At 39.7% G+C, this 12,709-nt stretch overlaps 1 protein-coding gene and 1 pseudogene across 4 annotated transcripts in view; one reads left to right on the top strand and one right to left on the bottom strand.

Moving 5' to 3' along the window:
* The window catches only part of RALGAPA2 (Ral GTPase activating protein catalytic subunit alpha 2), a 322,357-nt gene that overhangs the window by 52,099 nt on the left and 257,549 nt on the right, over positions 1–12,709 (top strand). For all 4 annotated transcript variants that reach the window (XM_059134173.1, XM_059134172.1, XM_059134174.1 and 1 more), the window contains exon 4: positions 1,771–1,828. In XM_059134173.1, coding sequence (XP_058990156.1) covers positions 1,771–1,828 — 58 coding nt within the window. The remainder of the gene's footprint in view (positions 1–1,770; positions 1,829–12,709) is intronic.
* LOC131808637 (U4 spliceosomal RNA) lies at positions 3,081–3,162 on the bottom strand (annotated as a pseudogene).

Genomic DNA, 12,709 nt, shown 5'->3' with positions numbered 1-12,709 from the left:
TTCTTTACTAAGTTTAGGGTTTTAAAAATGCCCACACATTTTAATGTATTTTCATGTAAATATCATTAAATCAGTGACCTGTAGGGAAAGATCAGGTCCATCTTATGTTAACATCAACAGAGGACCATAGCAAACATTAGGAAACTTGTAATACTCAAAACAGTTGTCCAAGTAAAAAGCCTGCATTATTCTTCTCCTGAGTATTTATTTGAGCACATGCTGTGTGCCAGCCATGCTCTTGGTACTGGGGATGCTTCAGAGAAAAGACAGGGATGTTCTTTTTCTCAGGGCTGACACTCTGGTGGAGGGAATACCGCCTTTAAATGAGTGAAGGTGAAGATGACTTCAGGGAGGGGCAAGGGCGAGGAAGACCACAGAAGAGGCGGTGGAAAGAGCATCAGAGTAGTGGTGAGGTGGTACCCAGAAAGAAAGAAGGCCCAGAAAGGCCCCTGTGGGGAGGTGGTGCCTGCAGTGAGAGGAATGGTGAGGCAGCACCATAGGCACAAGGCTGTGGGTGGAAAAGCCTCCAGGGGGAGCAAGGAGTCCGTGCCCTTAAAGCCCCCGCGTCTGAGGGAAGTTTACCTGTCATGCCTTTTCTCAGATCATCAGGAGATGTTCTTACATGTTCACGGTTCTCAAATGGGAACAAATGAAGTAAGACAAGCATACGTTACTGACCCAGGGGGAAGTTAAGACAAAATGAAAACAAAACCAAACCTCAGGCTGCTTCAGATGGAGGAGGCAGTTGATGAGCTGGGAAATATATTTATTCAGGAGATTTGGATATATGTGTTTTACCTTCATCTTTCTCACTGTTAGACTGTTAGCCTAGATGAACCTGGAATGGGGATTTGTTATGGTCAAATAGGGATGTGTTATCAATACCAAGAAATATATTTTGATGAGTTTCTGGATTTCTAAATTTCTTAATAAGGTGGTTGCTGAGAAAGTACAAAGAATCTTAGGACCCAAGAATAACTTGCCAAAACTTATTGGAAAAATAAGTGGGGAAAAAAAAGAGAAAGGTCATTTGGGTTTTTTTGGAAAAGCTACTTTTATTAGCTAAATACTCTTGTATGTCATTCATTTATTCCTTATATTGTATCTTCCAATATGTGGGGTGAAGGGTGTGAAATTCCTAACTGCAATCCTAAACTTATTTTTAGCTATTAATTTCAAGAAATTCTTGACAGCAATTTCATTTTATTAACCCACTGTATGTTCACAGTCTTATCCTTCTGGACGTTCATCTTTCTTCCTGACACTGGTCCTTGTCCAGAGGCTAATAATAATGATAATGAGAAGGGAAAGTGGAAGGTGAAAAGCAGAAATGTGGGGAATCTGGCATTTGAGAAATTATTCTTTTAATACGAACTTAAGCAAAGGCTATGATTTAATTAAGATAAAATGATTATTTTAGGGATTTTTTCCCCTTGTTTTTCTTGTTTTCTTTTAGGAGAAATTAAACTTGGAACAGTGATGACTTTAAGGCATTCAAGGAAGAAAGGTTGTTTGGGCCTAGTAAAAGACACTGTCCCATGGGCTACAGAGTCAAGCGCACTATTTACGTATTAGAAATAGCTTTTACGTTTTCTTTTCTGAGACGTGTGTGTGTGTGTGTGTGTGTGCGTGTATACACACACTTTGTGTATATATATATACATACATACATAGTACTAACATGAAGTGTGTAGTTCATATATAGTACTATCATGAAGTGTGCAGTTCATTTTGTCTTTATATCTTAATTTTTTTACATTTGTTTTATAGAAAATACTGCAATTTCTACCTGAACGAATTTTCTTTCGATGGCATTACCAGAGTATAGGTAAGAAAATTTAAAGATTTCTAAAATTATAGATTTTTTTCAGTTGACTTTTCAGTAATATTTTATGTAATTGGCACCTTCAATAGTAGGTTACAACAAGAAATGGTAACAAGGACATGCTGGTTAAATGTAAGACAAGTCCCACCTGGACTTTGGAGGAAAATATCTATCCCTGCGCCAAAAGTGCTCCTTAAAAAGGATGGTTCACAGACCAGCAGCACTGGTCTCACCTGAGAGCTTGTTAGAAAATGCAGAATGTCACGCCCCAGCCAGACCTACCAAATCAGTCTGCATTTTTAACAAGAGCTCCAGGGGATTCCTGTGCACCAAATTGTTTGAGAAATATTTGATCCAGAGTATTTTTTTAAATTTTTTTATAAACATATAATGTATTTTTATCCCCAGGGGTACAGGTCTGTGAATCATCAGGTAATCCAGAGTATTTTTGAGTGACTTTTTGTTTTTTTTAATAAAAATATCTTGTTCTCCAAGACTTTCTCACTGATGCAGAGTTCTTCTGTTTGAAAGCTTTCAGGTGTGGCAGCAGGAGGGAACTTGAAATACATCTAAGTTAGCATTGCTGCCCTTTCCGTGCAGCCATTGACATTGAACAGTGTTTCCTCTCAATGTAATATTCATGGCACAACTCATGTAATTTTGTGCTATTGACTGTGACTCCTACTTTCTGTTTAAAGAGTGTCTGGTTTGGTCTTTCTCCCTCTTTTCCTCCTTGCCAGATAATCACATTGAGGAAAATGTAACGTCATAATGGGATCTTAACTTCCTCATCATTCATTCATTCAAATACCTATTGAGGAAGAAACAAGGACTATTTCACCATGCTTGTATGGTATAAGCTGATTGCCAGGGTGGGGAATAAGTTTGAAAAAAAAAAATTACAGTAGAATTGCTACTACAAAAAATGTACTAGTGGTAGCAATGAAGAAAGTTGAACAGTTCTCTTCAGAGGACTTGAGGAAGGCTTCAAGAGAGGTAATCTCTACCTGAGCCTTGACATAGAAGTATGGAAAGGGTTTCCTAGATGGGAGATTGATCTGTGAAAGACCTGGGACCTGAAAGAACATGGCACGTTCTGTGGATATTTCAAAATTCAGAATCCCAAATTTCATTTAGTCCTACTTACATGAAAAGTATAATTGGACCCTTCTATAAACGGAACTGTTTGGTGAAGTATATATAATAAATACATCTGCTGAACTGAATGATTAAATCATTACTTGAAGGTACATGCCTTTGTCTTTAAATCTTTCAATTAGCAATAATCGCGCCTTGGATAAACCTCATTGGCTACGATACTGCCACTGCGCAAAGCTTTCAAATACCCAAAGAAGGTTTTCCTTTAAATTATAGCATTATTGGTAGCATTTCTTTTAATTGATACTTGGTGTTGTGTATTTAGGGTAAAAATCTAAAAATCAAATGGTAAGTATAATCTGAAGAGGAATCGTAGGGACTTGTAATACTCCGTGGTGTTGCAGGAATGGATAAAAATGAGAATAAGTGCATGCAGAATTCTGTATTTGTGCTAGATATAATCCGTCCATTCTGCTTATGTCCTGTCTATGAAAACCATCCTCGTTTGCTACAGAGAGTACTGTAAAATGTCTGCAGATTAATAGGCCCCTCTCAGCTTGGATAACCTTACTGGGACTGGGTATAGAAATTCATTTGCTATTTGTGCTGTGAGACTTTATGCATGTAGGAGGTGGTGTAGGGGATTACCTTAACTCTGGCTACTGTTACCACATGACTGGTTAAGAGTGCAGGTACAAGCAGCTTTTTACCCAGTTCAATAGTGTCTGACCAGGAGCAGTGACTCTTGGATGGGGACTGCAGAGTGCTAGTCTCCTGAGCCAGCCTAAGAGCAGGTGCTGTTTATCTAGCCTGGTGTGTAGAAGAAGCTAGTTTATCTTGTGCATAGAATAAGCTGGCTAGACAACAGGGTCAGAAAGTGTCATGTTTCAGAATGTTGACGTTGGAGCATTTATATATGAAATCATCCTTGTTTTGATGCTTATATGCTTAGTATTTGAATCAGACTGGCTCCTTCCAGATGCAGGTATCTTTGCCTGATTTTTCGAACTGGATAGAAGTTGATGGTTAGACAGGTCCACATACCTTTTATGATGATCTTCAGGTTAAATGTCCTTTATTTAGAATCAGAATTTTTCAAAGTTTTAGAATGGCAGTGTGTGTTGTGTTGATGTTCAGCAAACATTAATCCAATGTGGATATCTTTATGTTACACCCCAGAGGACTGGACAACACCCTGTAACCAAGAGGATTCTTATTTCTGTAGCCTAAGAGATGAATATTCAGCGCCAGTGGGATAACTAACGCCATAATAGCCTCAGCTTAGTTAGGTGTTGCCACCTTAGGTGTTCAGATTTAGGTCAGATCCTGCCTACTAGGAAATTCTACACAGAACCTTTAATTTTCATAGCTTCTTGGGTTTTTAAATGGCCAATAACTGATTGTAGATTAACAATTCTACACATTTTCTTGTCCTCACTCTTTTCCATTCTTCCATTTTATTCAGATTTGTTAAAATGGCTACCATATGTCATTAAGGTCTTGACCAAGTTTGTTATAGAAACTAACTATAGAAACTATAAGGAAACACCAGATTTCAAAGGGAAAGGATTATGCTTTAAATATTTCCATAGCATCAGTATCTTCTTGGCTTCTGCAAAACCTCTTGAGGCTTGCACAGGAAGCTTTTCACTAGTCAGCTCCAGACTTTGTAGGTATCTAATGTTCCTTATTTTAGATGTTTTATATTCTAGGTATCTAATATTTCTGATCTAATATGAAGAACACTACTGTATAAACTTCTTAATTAAATGTTCCTGTGGCTGATAGTGGCCAAGGTACTCTGGAATACTGGGTTAGAACCTTGAAGCTGGGTTGACATACCACTGATTTGGTATGCTTCTTGCCCCACACTACAAATAATGTCCCTAAATATAGAAGCCTAAAATAAAAGGAAGTCCTGTATTCTGCAAGGCTTAAAAGTTTTCATGGAGCACTGGGCGTAGTTATATAAACAATGTATTTTGGAACACTGAAAAAAATTAAATAAAAAAAGTTGTCAGACCTACTGAATAGCCAGCTTTTATACAGACACAGAAGAAGTTAATTTGAAATATCAACTGGCAGTGTTTGAAGTCAGTTTCTTGTCATGCCATCTTGTTTTGTCCATAGCAAAGAGAGAGGTTCTGTTTCTCTCTCAACCCTTTTTAGAGGGAGAAAATAGTCTATAAGTTTCTCTGTGCTTAAGGATTTTAAGGCTGGCTGCTTGCTATATATAAGCCTTTGAATATGATTCCAGGCATCTTGAGATACTGCTTCAAGTGAGGTTTAGAGAGTAAGAAGACGAGGGAAGTGGCTGACAGAACACTCACTAACTGTGATGTCTGCCAACATGCTACTCAAATGTTTGTAAATTCCCATGACTAATTATGAATGGGGAGATTTTCCGAAAGTCAGTTTTATGCGAGTACATCATGGGGGGACAAGGGTGGGCACTTGACATCTTATTTGTGTAATAATGAGAGCAGCCAGCATGTGAGAAGATGATAGGAGCGGTACATCAGTAAACCAAGGCTGTCTGGTGTAGAGGTAGGCTATGGCCCCCTTTCATGTGCCCATGTCTCATCAGTGTAGGATTCAAGTTCTCTGTGCTTAAGATAGTTTACTGCTTATGAGCCTCTAGGAAGTAGATGTCTTGTCCCATTCAGGAAACAGTACCTTATCTGAATGCAATACATGTTTGCTGGGGGTTAAAGGGTTTATTTTGTACTAGAGATGTTTTATATCAAAAATCTTCAAAATAAATAGCTGTTGGGTTTAAAGGGTTGGGCTTGAGTGGAAAATACACACATTACCTCATGGGTTTTTTATAGGAGTCATTATTAATCCAGTTTGTTCTACTGGGTTCTTCTTATACATAATATAAAAACTAGTGGATAATTAAACAGATTTGTTTATGACTTTTTTGGGTAATTTTTAATTTTTTATAAACATATATTTTTATCCCCAGGGGTACAGGTCTGTGAATCACCAGGTTTACACACTTCACAGCACTCACCAAAGCACATACCCTCCCCAATGTCCATAATCCCACTCCCTTCTCCCAAACCCCCTCCCCCCTTATGACTTTTTTTTTTAATGAGCACTTTTTATTTTGTTTTTTAAGATTTTATTTATTTATTTGACAGAGAGAGATCAGAGGTAGGCAGAGAGGCAAGCAGAGAGAGAGGAGGAAGCAGGCTCCCTGCTGAGCAGAGAGCCCAATGCGGGGCTCTATCCCAGGACCCTGGGATCATGACCTGAGCCGAAGGCAGAGGCGTTAACCCACTGAGCCACCCAGGCGCCCCTGTTTATGACTTCTTAAGAGTATCCCTTGCTTTATACCTTGGGCTTCCCAGTGGCCTGACAGTGCTTGGGATGTGAACACAACTCCTGAGCAGCTATATTTCTTAAAGTTTCTACAGCTCACTGGGCTCTTAACTACCGCTCAGAACCCTGAGCCGGACAGCCCTCCCTGGGTCGCTCATAGTCAGGACACAGCACAAGCGCGTATTTCTGAGGGAGCAGGGTTTCCTGTGCACTTTACAGTAAGGGTCCCTCAGAGATGCATCACAGCCAGGCTGAATTGAACTACAGGGCCCCTGCCTGCCTTGGTGTCCACCAGGTGGTAGCTGGGCCTAATGCCCCTTTGATCTACTAGGTGTCCTCTCTGGGGTGCTTTCAAAATCATTGCCCTGCATTTCTTGCCCTCTTTCCCACTTTGTCCTCCACCCTCTGGAAATCTCTTACTGGGCTAAACAACAGCCCTAGAGCCTCAGCCTCTTGGTTTCACCTCCTCAGCTTTCTGAAACATGGCTTTTCTCTCAGGCTTCTTTGTTTCCCCCAGGCCTGTGGGAGTGAGATCATGGTCTTCCTTTTCTCCAAGGCCCATTCCAGACCTCACCCTCTACCCACTCTGTGGAAACCTTTCCCTTGACTAGGCCTTGTCTGTCCTCATTACTGCCAGGTCTCCTGATCTGCTAATTTGCCTTTTTTTTTTTTTTTTTTTTTTTAATAGCTTAGCTGTCTCTGAGTCCTTTCCCTTCTTTCCAGGTTACCCATCAGCTCCTCGACCCCTAACCTTCCATGGTTTCCTGACTTTTATCTTCTGCACCCTTGTCATCATACAGACCTGTATCTGAGCACAGCCTCTGTCCTCCTGGTTTTTCACTTAGTTGCTTCCAGACCACCTGCTCTGTGTTTTCCTTTTTAAAAAAGCAGCTCTTTTTTGGGAGTATAACTGACATACAATAAATGATATGTGTAGATAATGTTAATTTTGAGAAGTTTTGACATAGGTGTATACCTATGAAATCATTATAACAATCAAGATAATGAACATAGCCATCATTCACAATATTTTTTTTTTAAAATTAACATACAATGTATTATTTGCCCCAGGGATACAGGTCTGTGAATCATTAGTCTTACACATTTCATGGCACTCACCATAGCACAAATCCTCCCCAATGTCCATAACCCAGCCACCTTATCCCTACTCCCCACGCCCCAGCAACCCTCAGTTTGTTTCCTGAGATTAAGAGCCTCTAATGCTCCAAGATGGGATTCGGAGGGAGACAAACCATAAGTGACTCTTAATCTCACAAAACAAACTGAGGGTTGCTGGGGGAGGGGGGTTGAGAGAAGGGGGGTGGGGTTATGGACATTGGGGAGGGTATGTGCTATGGTGAGTGCTGTGAAGTGTGTAAACCTGGCGATTCACAGACCTGTACCCCTGGGGATAAAAATATATTATGTGTTTATTTAAAAAAAAAAGCCTCTAATGCTTTGTCTCCCTCCCCAATCCCATCTTGTTTCATATTTTCCTTCCTTACCCCCATAGCCCGTCACCCTGCCTCTCAAATTCTTCATATCAGAGAGATCATATGATAAATTGTCTTTCTCTGATTGACTTACTTTGCTCAGCATTATACCTCTAGTTCCATCCACGTTGTTGCAAATGGCAAGATTTCATTTCTTTTGATGGCTGCATAGTATTCCATTATGTGTATACATATATAGCACACCCTCTTTATCCTCAGTGGTTTTCTTATTTATTTATTTATTCTTAATTTCTTTCTGATGTACCAGAATTCATTGTTTATGTACCACACCCAGTGTTCCATGCAATACATGCCCTCTGTATTACCCATCACCAGGCTAACCCAGCCTTCTACCTCCCACCCCTTCCAAACCCTCAGATTGTTTTTCAGAGTCCATAGTCTCTCATGGTTCTTCTTCCCCTCCAATTTCTCTCTACGTCCTTCTCCTCTCCATCACTCCATGTCCTCCTTGTTATTTCTTATGCTCCACAAATAAATGAAACCATATGATAATTGACTGTCTCAGCATAATCTCTTCCAGTCCCATCCATGCTGATACAAAAGTTGGATATTCATCCTTTCAGATGGAGGCATAATACTCCATAGTGTATATGGACCACATCTTCCTTATCCATTTGTCTGTTGAAGGGCATCTTGGTTCTTTCCACAGTTTGGCAACCATGACTGTTGCTGCTGTGAACATTGGGTTATAGGTAGCCCTTCTTTTCACGACATAGATATCTTTGGGGTAAATACCCAGTAGTACAATTGCAGGGCCATAGGGAAGCTCTATGTTTAATTTCTTAAGGAATCTCCACACCGTTTTCCAAAGTGACTGTACCAACTTCCATTCCCACCAACAGTGTAAGAGACTTCCCCTTTCTCCACTTCCTCTCCAACACACATTATTTCCTATCTTGTTAATTTTGGCCATTCTAACTGGTGTCAGGTGGTATCTCATTGTGGTTTTGATTTGAATCTCCGTGATGGCTAGTGATGATGAACATTTTTTCATGTGTCTGCTAGCCATTTGTATGTCTTCATTGGAGAAGTGTCTGTTCATGCCTTCTGCCCATTTTTATGACATGATTATCTGTTTTGTGTGTGTTGAGTTTGAGAAGTTCTTTATAGATCCTGGATATCAGCTTTTTGTCTGTACTATCATTTGCGAATATCTTCTCCCATTCCGTGGGTTGCCTCTTTGTTTTTTTGACTGTTTTCCTTTGCTGTGCAGAAGCTTTTGATCTTGATAAAGTCCCCAAAATTCATTTTCACTTTTTTTTCCTTTGCCTTTGGAGACATATATTGAGAACTTGCTGTTGTCAATGTCGAAAAAGTTACTGCCTATGTTCTCCTCTAGGATTCTGATGGATTCCTGCCTCATATTGAGGTCTTTTATCCATTTCGAGTTTATCTTTGTGTATGGTGTAAGAGAACAGTCAAGTTTCATTCTTCTACGTGTAGCTGTCCCAATTTCCCCAGCACCATTTATTGAAGAGACTTTTTCCACCGTATATTGTTTCCTGCTTTGTCGAAGATTATTTGACACATATGTGAGGGTCCATATCTAGGCTCTCTACTCTGTTCCACTGGTCTATGTGTCTTTTTTTATGCCAGTACCATGCTGTCTTTTATCACAGCTTTGTAGTAAAGCTTGAAATCAGGCAACATGATGCCCCCAGTTCTTTTTCTTTTTCAACATTTCCTAAGCAATTCGGGGTCTCTTCTGATTCCATATAAATTTTAGGATTGTTTGCTCCAACTCTTTGAAAAATGCTGGTGGAATTTTGATCAGAATGGCATCGAAAGTATAGATTGCTTTAGGCAGTATAGACATTTTAACAATGTTTATTTTTCCAATCCATGAGCATGGAATGGTCTTCCATCTTTTTGTGTCTTCTTCAATTTCATTCATGAGTGTTCTGTAGTTCCTTGAGTACAGATCCTTTACTTGTTTGGTTAGGTTTCTTCCCAGGTATCTTATGGTTCTTGGTACTATAGTAAATGGAATCAATTCTCTAATTTCCCTTTCTGTGTTTTCATTGTTAGTGTATAAGAAAGCAACTGATTTCTGTACATTAACTTTGTATCCTGCCATGTTAGTGAATTGCTGTATGAGTTCTAGTAGTTTGGGGGTAGAGTCTTTTGGGTGTTCCATATAAAGTATCATGTCATCTGCGAAGAGAGAGAGTTTGACTTCTTCATTGCCAATTTGGATACCTTTTATTTCTCTTTGTTTGATTGCTGTTGCTAGGACTTCTAATACTATGTTGAACAAGAGTGGTGAGAGTGGGCATCCTTGTTGTGTTCCTGATCTGAGAGGGATGGCTGATACTTGCTGTCTGTGGGTTTTTCATAGATAGATTTTATGAAGTTGAGGAATGTTCCCTCTATCCCTATACTTTTAATCAGGAACGGATGCTGGATTTTGTCAAATGCTTTTTCTGCATCAATTGAGAGGACCATGCGGTTCTTCTCTCTTCTCTTATTGATTTGTTCTATCACATTGATGGATTTGTGAATGTTGAACCATCCTTACAAACCCGGGACGAATCCCACCTGGTCATAGTGAATAATCTTTTTAATGTGCTGTTGGATCCTATTAGCTAGGATCTTGTTGAGAATCTTAGCATCCATATTCATCATGGATATTGGTCTGAAATTCTCCTTTTTGGTGGGGTCTTTGCCTGGTTTGGGGTTTAGGGTAATGCTGGCTTTGTAAAAAGAGTCTGGAAATTTTCCTTCTGCTTCAGTTTTTTGAAACAGCTTCAGGAGAATAGGTATTATTTCTTCTTTGAAAATTTGGTAGAATTCCTCAGGGAATCTGTCAGGTCCTGGGCTCTTGTGTTTTGGGAGGATTTTGATCACTGCTTCAATCTCATTACTAGATACCGGTCTTCAATTTCTTCCTGGCTCAATTTTGGAAGTTTATAGTTTTCCAGGAATGCATCCATTTCATCTGGGTTGCTTAACTATTGGCATATAACTGTTGATAATAATTTCTGATGATTGTTTCTATTTCCTTGGTGTGTGTTGTGATCTCTCCCTTTTCATTCATAATTTTGTAAATTTGGGCATTCTCTCTTTTCTTTTGGATTAGTTTGGCCAATAGTTTATCGATCTTATTGATTCTTTCAAAAAACCAGCTTCTAGTTTCATTGATGCGTTCTACTGTGTCTCTAGTTTCTATCTCTTTGATCTCTGCTCTAATCTTGATTATTTCCCTTCTTGTGTGTGGGATTGGCTTAGTTTGTTGTTGATTCTCCAGTTATTTAAGGTGTAGAGACAGCTGGTGTATTCTGGATTTTTCAATTTTTTTTGAGGGAGGCTTGAATGGCTATATATTTCCCTCTTTGGACCACCTTTGCTGTATCCCATAGGTTTTGGACCAAAGTGTCTTCATTCTCATTGGTTTCCAAGAATTGTTTAAGTTCTTCTTTGATCTCCTGGTTGATCCAGCCATTCTGGTCTTTAGCTTCCAGGTGTTTGAGTTCCTTCCAAACTTTTGCTTGTGTTTGAGCTCCAGTTTCAAAGCATTGTGATCTGAGAATATGCAGGGAATAATCTCAGTCTTTTGGTATCAGTTGAGCCCTGATTTTGTGACCCTGTGTATGGTCTATTCTGGAGAATGTTCCATGTGCACTCGAGAAGAATGAATGTTCTGTTGTTTTAGGGTGGAATGTTCTGTATGTATCTATGAGGTCCATCTGGTCCAATGTGTCATTCAATGCTCTTTTTCCTTTATTGATTTTCTGCTTGGATGATCTATTACTGAGAGTGGCATGTTAAGATCTCCTACTATTAATGTATTCATATCAATATGACTCTTTATCTTAACAGTTTTCTTTTTTCTTTTTTTTTTAAAGATTTTACTTATTTATTTGACAGATAGAGATCAGAAGTAGACAGAGAGGCAGGCAGAGAGAGTGGAAGGGAAGCAGGCTCCCTGCTGAGCAGAGAGCCTGATGTGGGGCTCGATCCCAGGACCCTGGGATCATGACCTGAGCCGAAGGCAGGCTTAACCCACTGAGCCACCTAGGCACCCAATTAACAGTTTTCTTATGTAATTGACTGCTCCCATATTGGGGGCATAAAGATTTACAATTGTTAGATCTTCTTGGTGGATAGTCCCTTTAAGAATGATGTAGTGTGGGGCACCTGGGTGGCTCAGTGGTTTAAAGCCTCTGCCTTCAGCTCAGGTCATGATCCCAGGGTCCTGGGATCGAGCCCCACATTGGGCTCTTTGCTCAGTAGGGAGCTTGCTTTCTCTTCTCTCTCCCTGCCTGCCTCTCTGCCTACTTGTGATCTCTATCAAATAAATAAATAAAATCTTAAAAAAAAAAAAAAAGAATAATGTAGTGTCCTTCTGTATCTCTGACTACAGTATTTAGTTTAAAATCTGATTTGTCCGATATGAGAATCGCTACCCCAGCCATCTTTTTGAGGTCCATTGGCATGAAAGATGCTTCTCCATCCCTTCACTTTCACTCTGGATGTATCCTTAGGTTCAAAATGGATCTCTTGTACATATGGATGGGTCCTGTCTTTTTGTCCAATCTGCAACCCTGTGCCGTTTTATGGGTGCATTTAGGCCATTCATGTTGAGAGTGATTATTGAGAGATACGTTTTTATTGACATCGTGTTACCTGTGAAGTCTTTGTTAGATTGACTCCATATATTTCTGTTCAATGATAATCTTGGGGTTTTTTTCCTCTTTTATAGAACCCGCCTTAATGTTTTTTGTAGTTCCGGCTTAGTGGTCAAATACTCTTTTAAACCTTGCTGGTCTTGGAAGCTCTTTATCTCTCCATCCATTTTGAATGTCAGTCTTGCTGGATAAAGTATTCTTGGCTGCATGTTCTTCTCAGTGCCCTGAATTCATCTTGCCAGTCCTTTCTGGCTTGCCAGGTTTCTGTGGACAAGTCTGACTTTATTCTGATGGGCTTTCCTCTGTACTTAAGGAAT

Source organism: Mustela lutreola, chromosome 9, assembly GCF_030435805.1.
Source record: "Mustela lutreola isolate mMusLut2 chromosome 9, mMusLut2.pri, whole genome shotgun sequence".
In the NCBI taxonomy this organism is placed as follows: domain Eukaryota; kingdom Metazoa; phylum Chordata; class Mammalia; order Carnivora; family Mustelidae; genus Mustela; species Mustela lutreola.
This window is presented reverse-complemented; position numbering and strand designations above follow the sequence as displayed.